Source organism: Uloborus diversus, chromosome 10 (genome assembly GCF_026930045.1).
Source record: "Uloborus diversus isolate 005 chromosome 10, Udiv.v.3.1, whole genome shotgun sequence".
NCBI lineage: Eukaryota > Metazoa > Arthropoda > Arachnida > Araneae > Uloboridae > Uloborus > Uloborus diversus.
Window position 1 is genome coordinate 80,407,928 of NC_072740.1, and position 19,650 is coordinate 80,427,577.

The 19,650-nt window shown below is 31.2% G+C and overlaps 1 protein-coding gene across 1 annotated transcript in view; it reads right to left on the minus strand.

Annotated features, from left to right (window-relative positions):
- Positions 1 to 19,650, minus strand: part of LOC129231070 (transmembrane protein 131-like) — a 173,632-nt gene that overhangs the window by 37,409 nt on the left and 116,573 nt on the right. The window contains exons 23-28 of the mRNA XM_054865318.1: positions 19,361 to 19,549; positions 16,867 to 17,039; positions 10,026 to 10,165; positions 9,749 to 9,944; positions 9,181 to 9,540; positions 510 to 1,119 (exon numbers count right to left, since the gene is read on the minus strand). Coding sequence (XP_054721293.1) covers positions 510 to 1,119; positions 9,181 to 9,540; positions 9,749 to 9,944; positions 10,026 to 10,165; positions 16,867 to 17,039; positions 19,361 to 19,549 — 1,668 coding nt within the window. The remainder of the gene's footprint in view (positions 1 to 509; positions 1,120 to 9,180; positions 9,541 to 9,748; positions 9,945 to 10,025; positions 10,166 to 16,866; positions 17,040 to 19,360; positions 19,550 to 19,650) is intronic.

Here is a 19,650-nt window from a genome sequence, read left to right on the forward strand (position 1 = left end):
ATTATAATTATATCTGGGAATATAAGTTGAATAATTCAGGAAGGTTCTTCCCTGAAGATCTGCAATGTGACTCTGACTATGAAAAATTTAATACTTCCAATATTTAAAAAACTATTTTGTCAACGTGAATTTTTTTAGACAGGAAGTACATTATTTTGATAAAAATCACTAATGCATAGCAACAGAGAACTCATAATAAAAAATGACAACTGTAATAGCAAAAAGTTAGATTCACTAAGGTCAATCAAAATAAAAACACACTATCAATGTTCATAACTGGAACAACCTGTAGCATTATTTTAAGCTTTGTTGCTTTTATGAACATAACCAACACTTGAGATACCCAGAAGAAAACATAAAATGCACCTAACACTCAGATGAGAAAAAATGCATCAAAATTCAACTGTTGTGCCCATAAATAAATATGTAAAAAACTATAAAACAAGTTGCACTTGGCTAGATGAAAAAAATAATTGGAAATTTTTTAGTAATGAGAAGATAACCTTTACCTTTTCACTAATGTCTGACTCTGTAGTTGATGTTTCTGTAGTAGTAGAGGATGTTTCTTCTTCAGGTAAAACATCATTTAATTTTTTAACACAGCTTGTAGATTCAGAATATTTGCTTTCATTTTTATTCTTTGTCTTACATCTAGCATTATTTTCAATATTGATAAAACAATTTATATTTTGATCACCCATAATGTCTAATTCTTTTAAAGATTTAAGAGCATCATCTTCTGCTGAATCTGGAGTAGTCTGTGTGGCAACACTAGGCTTGTTATTTATATTTGAACATGAATGAAAAGAAAATGGTGGTTTTAAAAAACGAGTCCAACTATTCCTAGGTTGTGATTTTTTAATTTCGACTAAATCTGGTTCTAAAGAATAATTTTCAAGCATTTGTTTTAACTTAGAGTTTCTTTTCCTTACATGCCTATTGTTTTCACTAATATGATCATCTATTTCTCTTGAATTAAGTGATTCTTTTCTTTTTGATCCATGTACAGTAGAATTTTTCATAGAATTCAATATTGGGCCATTCTCCACAATTATAGGTTCTGGGGAGCAATCTTTTTTCTTACGATGATCGCTTTGATAACTGTTATGTTTTATGTAACTAAAATATAAACAAATCTAGATTAGAATAAAATAACTAAATTATATATATATATATATATATATATATATATATATATATATATATATATATATATATATATATATATATATATATATATATATACAAGGGCTGTTTAATAAGCAATAAGACTAAATTTATAAAAAATGCAGAACAACTGTAATCATCATAATGTACATGGTTTTTTTAAAGAATTACTTCTGTGGACTAAATGTATTTATTCCAACGTTCTAATTCTGTGATTCCCCTTGATGATAATAGCAGCACTGTTAATCATTGTCTCTGTGATGGACATTGAATGTTGTCTCTCACGTTCAATATCTTCCATATTTTGCCCGTCTTCCTTAAAAGCTTTATGCCTGCAAAAATTACTGCCTCCAAATATTGCTTCATCGTTGAAAACTTCACGTATCACATCAAAGATCTCCAATGCTGATTTTTACCGAAGAAAACAAACTTTAATCGCATAACTTTGTTCTAACAACGCTTCCATTTTGACAACTGGTTGCATTTTGTAGGTGCCCACCAACAGGCTTCAATTCAATCATGTGATACTCAAGAACATGAGTCGGTACTCGCCAACTATCGGTAGCTTTTGTTAACACAAACATTTTTCATGCAACAGAAATTAATATTCCGATGAGTGATTTCACGGCAGTAAAATTAGTCTTATTTCTTGTAGGCGCCTGCCAACATGCTTCAATTCAATCACGTGATATTAAGGAACATTAATCGGTACGCGCCAACTATCAGTAGCTTTTGTTAACATAGACAACAAACATTTTTCATTGCCACAGAAATTAACATTCCAATGAGTGGTTTTGTGGCAGTAAAATTAGTCTTATTACTTATTGAACAGCCTACGTATATATAATGGTAAGTAACAAAGAATTGAAAAAAACATTTAAAAAATGGAGGAGGAATTAAAATTAAAAAAAAATTATAAACAAAGCCAAAGAAAAAAAAAAACAAGAACGGCTGCTTTGAGATTGAAGTCATCAGCATTGGAAATCTCAAAGTATGAAGTACCAGAACAACAAAGCAACACCAAATGGATAGTTAGGCAAATGCATTACAAAATCCAAATAATGCATACTTTGAAGTGGCAGCCAAATTTAGAAAAGATAAAAAATGGGGAATAAATATACAAATGCTTGGTGTGGAAATAATCATTTACTACCTGGCAAAGACAAATTCACAAAAAATATATAAAAAATAAATAAATAAAATAATAATAAAAATAAACAGAAGGCATTGTGTATATTCATTACAAATGAAAAACAATACATTTACGAAAAACAAGCAATACAGAAAGGAAATTACAAAAAGGAAGAACACGAAAACAACACCAAAATGAAAAACGTGAACCAGGGATTGATACTTTATCAAGGAGATCCAAGCCCTTAGTTCACAAGGCTCTGTCTGTTTAGCAAGAGGGATGGACTCAAAAACATGTTACCTTCCCCGAGAACCTTGTAGAACAAATTGAACAAGAAAGCATTAAAGAATAAAAACAGACCTGTAAAAATACGAACAATGTAATTGCAAAGCAAACCTGCAAAAAGAAACAACAACCAGAATGCTGGCCTTTAAGAAGAAAAGGACAAAGCGGTTAAATGAATAGCATGTGTCAGGCAAAACTGCAGTTGGGACACGGCAGCAGCAAAAAATGGAGTTGAAAAACGCTGGAGAGGAAATGAAATCTGGAGAGCAGAAATTACAATAGAAATTTTTGGGATGGATCCCAACAGACCTTCATAGCTTTGGAACGGTAAGCTATTAGGTTCATTGATGACCGTATTGTTTTCAATTATCATACCTTTTTTAATGATTCCAAAAATACATATCCTCCTGAATTAGAACTTATTTACACCAATGATGATATAAAACAATCGATTTCTTTGAGCTAAATATTTCTCTTTCAGACAATTAGGTTCATATTGATCTTTTTGATAAACGACTTTCTTTTAAATTCCATGTCAATTGTTTAATTTTTATGGAATTCAAATACTTCTATTGAAGTTTTGCGTAACACCTTGATTAATGATATTAATAGGATTAAAACTATCTGCAACAAAAATGAATTTATTTCTAGAAATCTTATTTTTTTGAAAAGTACTTTAGACTGCAATAAAGATCCTTGTTCAGAAAAATTGAATCCAACATAAGTTCCTAACTTTGTTGATACAATATTCATAGAAGAGCACAAAGAACACAACTCCACCCTCGTTGCTCTTCAAGATTCTCGTAACAATCCCCCATCTTGTTATTTAAGTTACATTAGAAAAGTAAGGAATCCCCAAGCAGAGTGATGTGTAGCGCAATTATATTATTGCAGAAAGGCCACCTAAGCTATGAAGGTCTCTTTGGATCCATCCCAAAAATTTCTAATGTAATTTCTGCTTTACAGATTTTTTTTTCCTCTCCAGTGTTTTTCACCTCTATTTTTTGCTGCTGCCATGTCCTAACTGCAATTTTGCCTGACACATGCTACTCATTTAACCTCTTTGTCTTTTTTTTTTGAAGGTCAGCATTCTGGTTGTTGTATCTTTTTGCAGGTTCGCTTTGCAATTACATCGTTCGTATTTTTGCAGGTCAGTTTTTATTATTTAATGCTTTCTTGTTCAATTTGTTCTTGAAGGCTCTCGGAGAAGGTTGCATGTTTTTGGGACCTTCCCTCTTGCTAAACAGAAAAGGCATTGTGAACTAAAGGATTGGTCTTCCCCTTAATAAAGTATCAATCCCTGGTTCACGTTTTTCGTTTTGGTGATGTTTCCGTGTTCTTGCTTTTTGTAATTTCATTTTTATATTGCTTGTATTTTCATGAATACGTTTGCACTTTTTTGCTTCCAGCAGCTTTGCGCTGACATTACAGTACAATTTTGTGTTTATTTTTTCAATTCTATTTGAATTTGCATTTCAAATGTATCTCATTTTTAAATGTATATAAATATATATATATATATATATATATATATATATATATATATATATATATATATATATATATTAGTCAAGTGATGAATGTTAACAGGCAAAATATCTTAATTTTTATGAAGGAAATATATATTAATAAATAAAAGAATGGCAAACAAGGAATGATAGAAATATATATTTTTTTTAAATTCAAGTTCAAAAAAATATTGCTATCATGTAGTACATTATCACGAGAGAATAAATTCAATAACTTTTATATACAAAGAAATATGACATGATTTTAAGCAGAAGATAGCGAGAGAAAGTCAGAAAAACTATTGTACTGTTATTAAAAAAGCAAAAAGTACTAAAAATTATTTTTACCACTATTTAATGCAAAATATTGCATTATTAGGCACTTGAGGTTGGGTGGTATTGACTAAATACTGGAAGCATTTTGTTTTGATTTAAAATTATTGTTAGTCTCCAAAGTCAGATTTCTTTGGAATTGATGCCACATAAATTCCTGGCGATTCGTCAGTACCAAAGTTTAAAAATTGTTACAAAAATCATTTTGACCTGTCACATGGGGACAAAAATTGTCCAGGCAAATGGTGTACCATCTCAGCTCAAAAGGTTAACTTAGTGACTATGTAATAAAATTAGCAGCACATTTAGCATCATCTTGTAACAAATGTTGTACTGCAGAAAACTATGTCAAATTAAACAAAATGTATAAATTAAGTACGCTGCTAAAACTATCAAAACAAATGACAGAAAATGCAATTTTGCTTTTGAATCTTTAAGAGTTTTGCATTTAAATTAAGCTCACAGTTGAAGAATGAGACAAGTCAAAAGTATTTGAAACTATTTCTCACACTAAAATAAATTCACCTTTGCACAACAAAGTAATAATAGTAAACAACGTTCATTCTAAAGTTCATACTTCTTTGCATTTATAAAGGGGCTCCTAGAAACCACAAAACACTTGTCTGCAATCAGTTTACTAATTTGTGCATGACATTTATTTCTTATTTATTATTAGTTCGAATTATATAAATAAATCATTTCACTGGAAGGAATGATGTTTGGGAATAAGAATATGATTAACCTCTTTGTTACAGTAATGGTACAACTGTTTGAAACAAAAAAAAAAAAAAAAAAACTTTTTCACTTGTTACCATGAATAAATAGAGAAAGATTATTTTTACCCCAAGAAAGGGAATAATTGAGAGGAATGGAACAGCTGAATTTAATCTAAAATTAAATATGAGAAATTATTTATAGCTAGTTCGATAGATGTAACAGTTTTTGACTCTTGCTTGATTCTATTCTGCTACATCTATTAAGCTAGAAATAGGTTTTAACATTTTACTTTAGCAGAAATGCAACTGCTCCTTTTTTAGCCAGCTCTTGTAATAGCTCTGCTGACAAAGATTTTGATTTAAAAAAAAGCAAAGATCTCTAGATTAACTAAAATACAGTTCCAGAAACATATATCATCATCATGTTAAATTCTTTAGATGCACTTTCTGATGTGAAAAGGTTAAACAGTTCTGGTTCTCCAATGAGTTTTCATCATATGAACTGATTTTTTAGAATATTTTTAACAACTTACTTCTAACGCATCTCATTGTTCAAAATTAAATTCTATTTTGTTGGAAAACATTTAGATCTTTTTAAGGTAACATTTCAAGTTTTGACTATAGATATGCATTGATACATGTTTAAAACATATTTCATATCCTAGGAAGACGGTAGTGGCTCTCTTTAGAGGTCTCACTGGACATGACAATTTACGAGACCATCTCTATAAAATCAGAGTGGTGGATTCCCCAGAATGTTACTAGGTGATTACAAACAACCAATGGTTTTGAACATTTAGAAAGTTGTATTGCATTATCTCAATATGAGGACATTGTCAAAAAATAATGGAAGCTTGTGAACTAATGGCTTAGGTGCCAATGTTCGGCATTTGTAAAATAAAATATATTTCAAAGCTTTCTAAGTGACATTAATGCAGTACAGTTCTTCAAACTTGAACAATTAGAGTATGAAATAAAATGTATGGCCAAGTTGCAGTCAGCCAAACTATTGTCAGAAACTTTTCTTTTGGTACAATAACAATCAATATTAAGTAAAAAAAATCACCATCTAGTATTGACATAAAATAATAGAAGAAGCAGGAAGCAGAAAAGAATTGAAGTGGTGGAAACACATAAAAAGATAAGGATGTAAAGAAAAGTGTTAAAAATAAGAAAAAAAGATGCATACATGAATATAAAAAGGAGGTTTTCTGAAAAATCACCATAAATTAAAAAATTTTCAAGTAAAGAGCAATCACTTTTTAAAGATGCCAAAAATAAACACAGATAGCTACAACTTCCTCATTTATCTTACTACTATTATATATGCGAAAGTTTGTCTGTATGGATGTATGTTACTCTTTCACGCAAAAACTACTGAATGGATTTTGATGAAACTTTACAATAATATAGCTTATGCATCAGAATAACACATAGGGTAGTTTTCGTTCCGTTATGGGGGGCAAAACCCCCTTAGGGGGCAATAAAACACAATTTTCGTATAAATTCTCTAATATGGGGATGAAAAAATACTTGCACATATTAACATTATATGTCCATCGAAAGCTCTGATTTTTCTGCTGAAGATGGCACCTGTTCGAAATTTCTAAGTAAATTAAAAAAAGTTATAAACTTTTTAGTTCCATGTTCGAAGGCTTTCCTCAACTCAATACAATATTTAGTGTATCATCTCAACTCCCTGTCGATAGCGACTATTGTTGTATTGTTGACTATCTTTGCTTTTCGTGACTGTTCAAGGCTTTTCTCAAGTCAAATCTTAAAATAAGACTTTTGCACAAGATTGGCAAATAATACATGGATTTGGCTGATTATTTTCCAATTTAATGCAACTTTGAGGCAATTAATGGGTATTTTTATTTATTTGTGTTGACTGGGTGTTTAATCGATCAGCAGGAATTTAGCTTAACGTTTTTTCTTTGTGGAATCATTTCAATAGCTAGGGCATAAGGCATTTTTTTCAACTGTCGCTGTTTTTGAAGCTAAAAACTATGCAATACTGTTTCTCAATTTTCACCATGTAACCAAATATCGCCATTTCTTTAATATTTCTTTCTTTAAATTTGTTAACCCGTAAAATAATTCACCAACTAAATTAAGCAAATCCATAAACAGCACAAAAACTTCCATTAATTTGTCTTTGTACACAATTTCAAACAATTGCCAAATTTTTACTATTTACTGGAAACATTTCGGGTAGCATCATTTTATAATCACCAGAAGTATCTCTGTATTTGGCGACTATCTCTTCGATGAAAATTAGTAACACACAGTTTTACGAAGTAGGGAGGAGGAGCCTCATTTAAGGTATCCCAAAACGATTAATGCAAATTTAATAACATTTTAAATAGCAATATAGAAAAGGTTTTAGACTATGTTAAAAAAGAAAAAAAAAGATAATTTTTTTTAACCAAGTGAAGTTTAATTTTATATTTTGGAAATTCCTCAAATTTGTATATGTTTAAATATCGTTTTTTCATTTCTAAAAGAGTACTATTTCGTTCTTCATACTTATTGCCATTTTACTTTTATGGGTAAGGAAGAAGTTCTATTTTTCATCACGTCAAAGCGGTGTCTTTTGAGTTATTTCTGTTACAGCAAAGAACGAGTAAAAGTAGCGATTGTTTCTCATAATTATTACAGACCCAGGCAACGCCGGGTATTTTGGCTACGTACAATTATCTGGTGACTAAATAAAGTTATGAAATAGAGTCTGCTTCCTACCCCCAGTTACCGCCGAAGAAATATTTATTTTTCAACAGAAACGGCCGAATACATGCATTTCTATATAGCATCTTCTGTTCGGAATTAAAAATCATATCTTATGAATATAGATTAACCAAACATTTTGCGCAGTTTCATAAACTTGGCAAGTCTCTGCCGAATGTACGGTACTGTGGTCCTTCGGCGATGAATAATGGATTAGGATTTATTATTTTGCATTTTAACGTTGCTTTTATATGCAAGAAATATAAATTGAAACTAAACAAAATGACATTTTAAAATCTTATTTAATAGGCAGAGTTATGATAACGTCTTCGGGACGAGTGTTCAAAAATTTTGGCACTACAGCCATTACAAAAGTTGCATTGTTTTTTATCCTATGAGACCTGTACTGATGAAGATTTTTGGAAATAATCATAACTGAGATCATCAGAGGGAAATGTTATTTGAAAACGCTGATAGAGACCATTCTAATAGATACTTTTGGGGATTTTCTCCTTGCGAAATGAGAAGTTTTTTGTACTATTATCCTCATTTAAATGGGAACTTAAAAGAAAAAAAAAACTGATTTCAATGGTATTTTTACTCTGAACTTTTTCGTATTGTAATCTGGACCGTTTACGTTATTTAAAACAGTTGATTTCCTTCTGGTGAGGATTTTAAAGGTTTGATGTTCTGACTGTAAAGGGACATTATTAGAATCAGGATTTGTAGTGATTGTTGACCAAATTTTGGGACGATTTCTACGGTAAGAATTTATACATATTATACAATAATTTAGATTGCCGGTGTAGCACTGGTTATTATGTATTTGACGGAGATCAGAATTATTAGGAAACTGTTTCACTTTATCTAAGAATAGTTGTCCTCACTCGAATTGGATTTTTTGAGAATTACCCTAACTAACTTCTTTACAACTACTGAACGCTTTCGTGATTTATTTTTTTTTTATTTTGGGGTGTCTTCCCAGTTTTCCCGATATTTCATTTACTCCCCTTCCCCCTGATTTTCAGTTTTAATCATACCTTTTGATACATTTAAGGGGGCAGGTAATTTGAAATGTCGGCGAAACTAGAGACAAAAAAAATTTTGGTAACTATTTGACCTCTGCCTGTAATAACCATTAACTTGAATCAATTGAAAAAAAAAACTACATCAACGTGAGCGAAGCCGCGGGTAAAAGCTAGTTATTAATACTCTTCTTAAGAACATGTAAGGATCTTACAAAGAAAACTTTTGAAGTATTGAAATGACAAAGTTTTACATTTGAAAAAGATGAAAACAGAAAATAACTCACCTGCTTGAATCATTATTGTTCGTACAAAGAGCATTTAAATTAAAATAGTTTTCTTTTTCCATTTTTTCAGAATGAAATCCAACAGTAATAATGGGGAAAAACACACTGTGTAGAATTCTTTTGCTGTCTAAGTAAGCACATATCATTACTGCTATAATCATAATGGTTGATAAAGTAAGAAAAGCAAAATAAAGATATTGCTCCCAAGATGGCCTAGGTAATGCTTCTGAACATAAAGTTAGCAGATGCTTAGGAATTGTAGCAATAAGAGTGTATTGTAAATTTTGACCTTGAGGACCTTGGCTAGTACGTATGTTTAATATTCTCTGTACATTTGTTGAAGAAAAATCTGGAGTATACCTGTAACAGAACAGTATATGAATAAAGAAAAAAAATATTCCTACATATTATACAAGATAAAGTTTGGAAATTAGCTAGAGTGTTGACCAAATACTACTTTGCAGATAAGAAACTATATTAAAATATTTTAGAATCTTTTCCAAAGACTTTTAACTTAACCTATTGGACACTGTATTTTATATTTTGTGCGAAAACAAAATATACTTACGCAATATCAATTTTTCGACTAGCATTTGGTTTAAGCTCAAATCCTTGGCAGTTGAAAACTCTGAAACCATAACCTGTACAAGACTTGCCATTTATATCAAAGCCTTTAATATATATTGGTAAGGCTCCAGTGTTTTTTGCAGTAAAGGTTTTACGAACCGTAAAGTTTGGTGCACCATACTTGGGAGATTTAGTGCCTGCAATTAAAATTTCAGGACATTTTACAAAAAATAAAATATTATAGTCTAAAATGAAAAAAAAAAAAGTACTGAACTTACTATCACAGTCTTTTAGAGAACGATCAGTTAATTCAAATAGTAAAATAGAATCACTTCCAGGAGATATATTTCCAAACTTAATTTGACCATTTCCTCCTTGACCATGAACAATTAAAGCATCCATAACAGTTAAATTATTCCTAAAAGAGAAATTGAAGTTGAAAATAGAAATGCCTTACTTTTTTGTAGTGGTTTTATAAAATTAGTATCAGATTTATAAAAAAATTAAAAAAAAAGAAAAAGAAAAAATTCTTCACTGATTATTTGCTTTGATTTGTTAATTGGTACAGTTAGGAACACAAAACAAGAATGATATTCATTAGAAAATAATAGTGATGCAGACTCAACACTACTTTCTTGTACACCTAATTGAATAATCAATATGTTTTAACCCTTTGTGCACCATGATGGTTTCTGCATTAAAGACATTCAAAACCAGATTTCTTAAATTTACTAATTTGAATTTAGAATGCACGAGAAAAATGTAAATGACCAAAAAGGTTATTATTTCTAAACTCAAAGCAATTATTACACTATAATGATTTTGTTTACAAAGATCATCAGATAACCATACAAAGCTGTAATCACTGTCATCCATTTCGTCAAAATGTGGTATATCGTCCCCTCAGAGCAAGTCAGAGATCTAATCCCAGGAATAACGAGATATCTTACTGTTGCTTCGAGGCGACGATATAGTTGCTATCTGAATCAGATGGTGTTGAAATTTATAAATTTCCATTTTTTAATTTTTTTCTAAAGACACACAGAGGTAGAAAACAAAATTGAGAAGCACATTTCAAGTGCAAACCTCATGTGACTAGCAAGCAAACATAATGCCTTAAGATTTCAATGGACATTTTTGCCATCCATTGGGTGACAGAGACCAGATAAATTAACATATGATAAAGCACACATTACCAATTCCCCATTTTCACACATTGCATAATATAATCAAAGAGCAATTCCAGTGAATCTACTGAACTAGAATTGTGATGTACACAAGTATAGCACAATTTTGAGTCATGATGTATGCATGTACATCAAATTGAGCAAGAAGTTAATAAATGAAAAGAATCGGAGGGTGTATTCATGAATGTGCATTAAAAATAATCATCTAAGTGCATATTTTAGAGACACTCTCTAGCACTAAAAATGTGTCACATATATTGAATGTTGCTTTCAAATTAAAAGTTAGTTAGTGATTTTGTTGGCATCAAAGATCTAAAATTACAAGAAAAAAAACTAAATGGCATGAATAAAAGGAACACAAATACAATGTGTAAGTGCTATTCAGTTATCATTCGCAACATTGTGTTTCCACATTTGCATCATTTGCTTTTCTTTTTATTACCCTTGTATTGACTATTTCTTTCAAAAGAGTATCAAATATATGAGGCAATGAGAATCAAAGGGATTAAGCAGCAAAATTAAAAGTTTGGAGATAACCAGTACAAATGTTAGAACTCTCCTCTAGTTCGGGGTAAGAAATAGTAGGGGGAGATTGTTGTAGGACCTCTTCTAAACCTTTTCGGTTTAAAAAAAAAAAGAATGTGTGATTTTTATGTGGTTTTCAGTTATTAAAACTTAACTGCAAGCCTTTTTGCATAAGTAAAAAAATATTTTGGATTATAAAAAAATATTTTTCTATTTTTGTATATTTTTCAAATTTTATGTAATTTGGTCCATGGTACATGATGCTCGTGTACGTGAGACAGACCTCTTGTACTTGCTTAACTGCATAACTTACGTTATATTCAAGTTTATTGGACCCACTTTCATTCAACTTTCTTAAATGCTTAGTAATGGTTGACCTGCTCACTTTGAATACTTTTTCGGCCTCTCTAAAAGTCTTTTTTTTTTGTCAGGATCATTACTTCTTACTGCTTCAATAACATTTTGCAATGCCTCAACATCTACTGGATCCCTCTTGATTCCAGTTTTACTTCGAGTCATGATGAAATACTACAAAACTATCACTACAACCTATTATACCTTGATCTAGTGGGTCAAGGTGCAAGATGGAGCTTGGTTTCAAGGTACACAAAAGTGCATGTTCATACAAAAGTGGCTACCCTAACCTAATAGCTACGTAAAAAGTAAAGACTATGTTGAATACACTTACCGAAAGATAGGCAATATATATATGGTCAAACAGTTTGGTAACACTAGTCTTTAAGAGTCCAATTTCATTTAAGTAGCACTGCAATTATTTACTTTTGTTTGCACAAAGAACAAAACAATCACTGTCTACATAAAAGCTGGAGTTTCAACCTGCAACTCACTCTGGCAGGTGGAGAGACTGTCATGGCTGACATAGTACTATGATTGCTCACTAGGTAAAAGCACTAGCTGATTAGAGTGCATGGTGCAAGGTACACCATGGTCAAGGTACAACAGTCTCCCCTACTAGTTACCCTGGTAGGTGCTGCTCTACAGCATGATTTAGAAAAAGAAATTAATGAAAGTCTACCTAGGATCTGAACTTTAAACAGGATTTACTCAAAACTTTAAAGAATCCACTTACATCCCATTGCTTCTCACTGCCTCATATGTTGTGTAAGTTTGATAAGCTTTACTTCTTCTGAAGGGCTGTAGTAGTGCTAGTTGAGAGAGGGGGGGGCAGAGGGCTTTAAAATCACTAAAGAAGGTTTACGGAATCGCTATTTGATTTTAACCGTCAAACGTTAATTGGGAAATGTAAATTTCACAGTATTATTGCTAAAAGAATAACACAGGGGAACAGTCATTTTGGTGTCCAAATATTTGTAACTGATTTCTTATGAGTTTGGTACCCTAAGTTCAAATTCTTTTTCTTCTTCTTCAAGGATTAGGCATATAGCCTGTTTCGGCTTCTTGGTCGCCCCACCGCTTCCTGGGCCTACCATGGTCTCGTTGCCCCAAGGTCTGTAATAAAAGGCAACTCTTGGAAGTCTCCCTCGTGCCATACGTTGAACATGGTTTTTCCAATCGTTACAATATTCCATAATTTTTTCATTGAGGCTGAATATCTGTAATTCCTTTCGAATAGATTCATTCCTTATTTTATCTAGGATAGTGCAGTTTTTCAGTGATCGCAAATACTTCATCTCTGCTGCTTGAATTCTACTAGTTTCTTGACTGTTCAAAGTCAATGTTTCAGAGCCATATAGTAAGGTTGGCACTACCTTGGCATAACCTTATAGATATTCAGTTGTGTTTCCTTTAGGGTTCTTGTAAGGGTTCCACATAAGTGTTGAAACCTATGTAGTTTGTTTTGGACATCATTGTCGTGGTTAAAGGTGATGTCACATCCTAGGTAGTTGAAGTGCTTCACCTGTTCAATAATTCTATTGTCAATAACAATTTTACTTGTAATTGGCTCTTTACCCCTAAACGCCATTGTTTTAGTTTTCGGGATTGAGATCTTCATATTATATTCTTGGCATATCTTGTGGAGTATGTAGGTGGATCTTTGAAGATCGCCTTCATTTGATTGGATAATAATCTGGTCATCAGAAAAGAGTAATGTATTAACATAGGTTGACATATTTAGGTTAATACCAGCATTAACTAATGCTTTCCAAGTACACAGGATATCATCAATATAAATATTGAAAAGGGTTGGGGATAAACCGCAGCCTTGACCTACTCCTTGATTAGTTTTGATTTTCTCTGTATCAATCTAAGTTCAAATATGACATCAATTTTTGCCAAGGAGCTGAAATTTCCAAAATATTAATACTGAAATTTTCGTGACACGGGTTTAAGTTACATCCATAGATGAAATAAAAAACAAAACATGGAATTTTTACTCCTATTGCATTACACAGAAAATAAGAGTTTAATTATCAAAGAGACTAATTATGCTGTTGGCCATGGGTCCCCGACTTTTAAGGGCCCCAAAAATACTAGAATTGTAGTAGTCTATTCTTGATAAAAATAAAAGAAAATTAAGGTACTCCTCTTTATTTATTTACCTTTTTTCAGATGTACAAATATGGGATGCTCTGGTTCAAACAATAAATATTTTGAATGAGTGTTTCAACACCTCAACACCCCTGAAATCACCACCCCTGGTTCTCTATTAATGTTTAAGTTCATAAGGTTGGACTGCAGAGGATCCCTAAAAAAATGCTTGTTTAAGGTCCCCAATTATATTAATTGGACCCTGAAAATATTATATACAAAGATTCAACTCTTCACACATCACGTGAAACGAATATATGCAAAGCAAGAATTTAAATGTTGACCTTAATTCGTTGAAGCGTTTTTACTAAACTTGCCAGATATTTACTCCATGTAAAGAATTTTCCCGAACTTAACTGGACAGCAGACTGACAATTTTGGCAAATATGTTGGAAGCAATCCTTGTTTCCGAAGTTTATACTTGATTTAAAGGTGCTCAAAATCACTTTAAAACTGCATGTTTTTGGTAAAACAGCAGCACTTATCTGAAAAAGTACAGCTGTTAGAGAAAAACTAATTTCATATTTTGATTCAGAGCCCCAAACCTAACTAAAATCCGTTCCCAAACTCTAGGCACCAAAAAAAAAAAAATTTTTTTTGTTGTCCTGTGTAATAGATTTGTAACTAGTGTTCAACTACTTGCTTTTCAAACTGCATTACCTTCAAAGACAGAATGTGGAGAAGGAGCGGGGGAGATTCTTTCAATCATTTGCACTTATTTCATCATTAAACAAGTTATGCTATTTTCATGTGTGTTGAAGAATTGTGCGTATAGTTCAATGTCGAATGGTAACAATATCATATTTTTTACGTCTAATATGTTTCATTTTATCATCTCATGTGAAATATATGTTGATGGCTCTAACTGTGCTCAAAGACATATTTTGAAAGCCATACATAAGTTTATATGCATTAATTAGGAAAATAATCAATTTATAAGTAGAGAATCCTATTTCGCAGAAGTTCAAATATTGCGGTAGAATTTGGAACAAATTAACCGTGATTCACTCATTCCTTTTTTTAAAAATAAACTTTAGTATAGGAAACTGAAGCAAGATGGGTAAGGGCGGAAGCATCAAGTTATTTGCCTGGGCTCAAAAACTGGCACTGGGTGAAGGGGAAGCTAAAAACCACCATCTTGTTATACCCTTTGCTTGCCTGTCCCTAATGTGAATCCTGGCTACACTCATGCTACTGAGCACTAATTAAAAAAAGGGGATGATGGGGGTGGGGGTGAGGGGCGTTTGTGTTCACGAAATCATCTGAATTGAAAGATTGTTGGCTTGTTGGCCAGTCTTTTCTCCAAAAATTTACAATGAAGCACTTGAGCAAAAAGGGTTGGAGACCCCTGTTTTATAAGTTAATTATTCAATTTTTTTATATGGTAAATTTAAGTTTAAATAGGCTTTTGAATTTAATTCAAAAAAAAAAAAAATGAAAAAATAGATAAATGAGATGTCGGCAGGAAACTGCATTTTAGGTAAAATAGTTTCAGTTTATAGCAAAAAATAAGGAGAAAATACAGATAAAATTTCCCTTTTCAAGAAAACAGTTGATTAAAAACACATAATAATTTATTGCACATTTTGTGTTTTTCCCAATAGTTTGTACTGAGATAAACATTCAATTCTGTTTTCGAAAACTTAGACAATTAAGTTTCTGCTACTTCCATCTTATCAATGGCCAATCATGGCGACTATGCGAGAAATTTAAGATAATAAATAGATTTATGAATTTGTTGCATAAAAATTATCACAAATGCTTAATAATACATAAAAATCTACAATTTAGACGAAATAGTACGTTTTAGCACATTGGCATCCAAACCAATGAGGATAAAATAATATTCTGAAGAAAATTTTTTTTGCATTTTTCAAGAAAATAATTGAGAGTTATCCGAAAAAAAAAAAAATGCTCATCTTGCACTATTTTAAATAGTTTGCATTGCAACACACATCCACTTCCATTTTCGGAAACTTGGGCACTTTGAGTCTTGTGTACTTCCATGTCGAGAATGACCAAATATGGCGACAATGCCAAAAATTAAGACAGACATTTTTGAATTTGTAACATGAAGGTAATTAAAAAATAAAAATCCTCATAAAATTGCAATTTAGTCGAAAAATTTTTAGCTCATTTGCATCTAAAGCGATGAGGAAAAGATAAAGGTTCAAGAAAAATATTTTTCATTTCTCAGGAACATCATTAAAAATAATCCAAAAAAGAAATAAACAATTTGCAGCGCATTTTTCGTTAGTTTCAATAGTTTGCAGTGAAATAAAACTCCAATTCTGTTATGTCTTTGAAAACTGAGGCACCTAAGCATCTACTCTACTTCCATCTTGGGAGTGACCAAATATGGCAGTTTTATACGTTGCTTGCCGTAGTATTGCCTTTCCAATCAAAAAGCGATGTTCTGCGATCAAACCACCTCCCCAGCGTTTTTCCTCAGTTTTATGCTTCTAAAGCAATAAATTGTCTTTTCCACTGTTCAGTATTTGCATAATTCCTATTTACCCAAGGAATATTTTTCTTGGGGAAGGGGGGAAAAATGGCAACTGAGGAAGTTTTTTCGAGTCACTACTTTTTCAAACTATGTCGCAATTTAGCAAGTGGTGACTTTCAATCTTGACCTTTATTTGAGAAAATAGTGATTTGCATAATGTAAATCCTTTACTTTAATATTTGTTTGGTTCAATTTATGATTGGCATGACCATTATTATAAAACTTTTTGTACTTGTTTTATACAAAATTGATATGGCAAATTGTTTAAACTTTTTTTGTTGGAGGGATTTGAATTTTGTCACTGGAACACTAAATATGAATCTTTTTCAAATCATATAAAACTACCTAAAGAAAATATCAAAGTAATTATAAAAAGTACCAAGTATTCACCTTATTAGAATTAGAGATGATTTTAATGAGTTGTCCTTAGGAGTAAAGCCAACCTGAATCCTTACTCTCATGCCAGGAGTAAGTAACATTGCAATACTTTTTTTATGTGACTGTATACCAAAAAACTCCTCTAAACTTTTTCTGTATGCTGGGATATGATTTTCAGGATTAGGCTAAAAAAATAATAAAACATTACTATTGGAATATAAAACACTAAATAAATAAATATAAGTTCAAAAAACAGTTCATTAGGCTTTCATTCACAGTGGATGGTGAAAATCATAAAAGTAGTACAACAAAAATGCACCAAAAAAGAACTTAAACTTTCATATCAAGAGCAAATAAAGAAACTGTGCAGTCTTTATATAGTCAACTTCAGTGCATACATACCAACCTTACACTTGACTTTCTTTTACATTGTTTCAACACATAATAAAATACTACCATATTTTCTACAAGGTAATATGCATGTAGAGAAAAAATAACAAAAATATGGTTTTATACCGTATTACCCGGCATTAGCCAGCATGTCGGAAAAAAACAAGGTTGAACAATCTGCCGGTAAATTCGAATTTTCCGGCAGGTCGGATAATTTGAGGTTTATTTTGCAACAAAACAAAAGTAAATTTCCCCATTCAGTTCCAAACGGAAAGCAAGCCACTGTAAGGAGGAAAAAAAAAATAAATCCTGATATTTTGAGTCTAAAACAATTTGTTTGTTTGATCAAGAATGGAAATATATTAGCAATATAAAATTTTGTATTGCATATAATATGAGCTTCCTTTTAAGGTAGATCATTATTAATGGATTTAATTATATGCCAATAAAGTAATCAATTCAGAAACAACCATTGTTACTGTGATTCATTCATAATTTTTTTAAATAAATCATTTTAGGTTTCTTTTAGAGAGGTAAACTAAATTTTTATGTATTGAATAATTATGGTAAATTCCTTAGCACTGGTTTAAAGGCAGTAACTTACTGCTTAAATGTTTGCTTAGTTTTAATTTAATTTTCATAAAATTATTCATTATTGAATAATATTTTTCCTGTTAAAATAACAAATGACATTGTTATAAATATTTTTACAAAATTAAACTGTTTATTAATACTAATAGATATGTATGGAACTTATATTATTTTTTTAAGCTTAATTTTATTTTCCTTACCTCCATTTTTCCGGCATGATGGAAAGGACCAATCAAATGTTATATAAAATTTGGTGACCCCCGAATTTTGCCTCTTGCCGGCTAATGCGGGGGTAATATGGTACATGCAAACTTTAGTTCCGATTCATGTGCATATTTTCAAATAGTGATAGTTCAGGCTTTTCAAATCTATGGTTGCAATCGGAATGTATCACAATTTTACATTTCAGACAGAAATTTAACAAAATGACAGTAACAAACTTATTTATTTGTCAAAAATGGAAAGAAAACTAGTTTTTACTGCATTCAAAACATTTTAAAGTTTGCTTCCATCTCAATCTGCAGTTGGTCTTGTATGTAAATTTGTTTCAACAGCATATGGAACCAAAAAGGTGTACTGTATTTTCCTACATATTATCTGCAGCGGTGTATAATCCGCAGGTCTTAAAATTGGCCTGAAGAAAAAAAAATCTTTGTACAATCCACGGCGGCGTAATAATATAATGTTAAAAAAAAATGAAATTTTGATTTAACATACAATTTTTGTAACTAAATTAGAAACGTGAAGAAGTAATAAATTTTAACCTGTAATCAAAATTAATCTAAAAAATAATGATTTCTTCTTGCAATCGCGATTATAGTAATCTAATTACTTTAAAGACAAAGAGTCAAAACAAAGGATCAAGCGGGTTAATCTTGTGCAAATGAAGGCTTCATCCTTAACTGTGTGTTATTTTACACAGCCTGAATCACGTATGATTAACATTCAAGCTATATAAAATAAATGACATACAGGCAGTGAAGGAAAATTCAAGCTATGCAAAATAAACAGCATACAGGCAGCGAAACAGTCTCGAGTGGTGAATCTTACTGTAAATATTGAGGTTGAGAAAAAAAATCACAGATAATCCGGGGCAGTGTATAATTTGTGCACCTCATTAACTTCACACTTTTTAAATATGTAATCCATGGATTATACACAGATCAAAATAAAAAATTTAGAGATTACTATTACAAATATTAGGAGAAATTCACATGTTTTATGGTAAGAAATGATAAGAATCATGCTGCATAGGAAGATACACCTATGCAGCATAATTTTTAAAACTTTTCAATGAAAGTATACACACGGTTTAACTTTACATGTATTTTACTTAAAACTTGAAAAACTCCACTTACATCCTTTTGCCTCTCACCAACTTCTATGTTACTTCTATTTAAAATTTACAAAATTCTATTCTAAAAATGCAAAAAACAACTAATGGCAATATCTTTTCATAACTATATGCACATTAATAATTGAAAGAGATGTTTAAACGCTAATATTTCAAAGGTATATTACTTACATTATTCTCTTCTAGATCTTCTAAAGAAAATATATCTGAATCTTTTATTACATTGTTTGAGCTAAAATCATCCCCATATTTTTCTTTTAAAGCATTGATGATTTGCGTTGGATTTGGATATAATGATAATGGTACAACTTGAACTAATATAGGCAAGCTAGAAGGATTTTCAAGTGTAAAATCTTTAACCTAGGAGAGGAAAAAAAAAAGTTACTTATCAGAATGGAAAATAACATGCATGGAATTAAATTAAAATTTTACAAATAAGTTGCCAGCATTCAAAGAGAGAG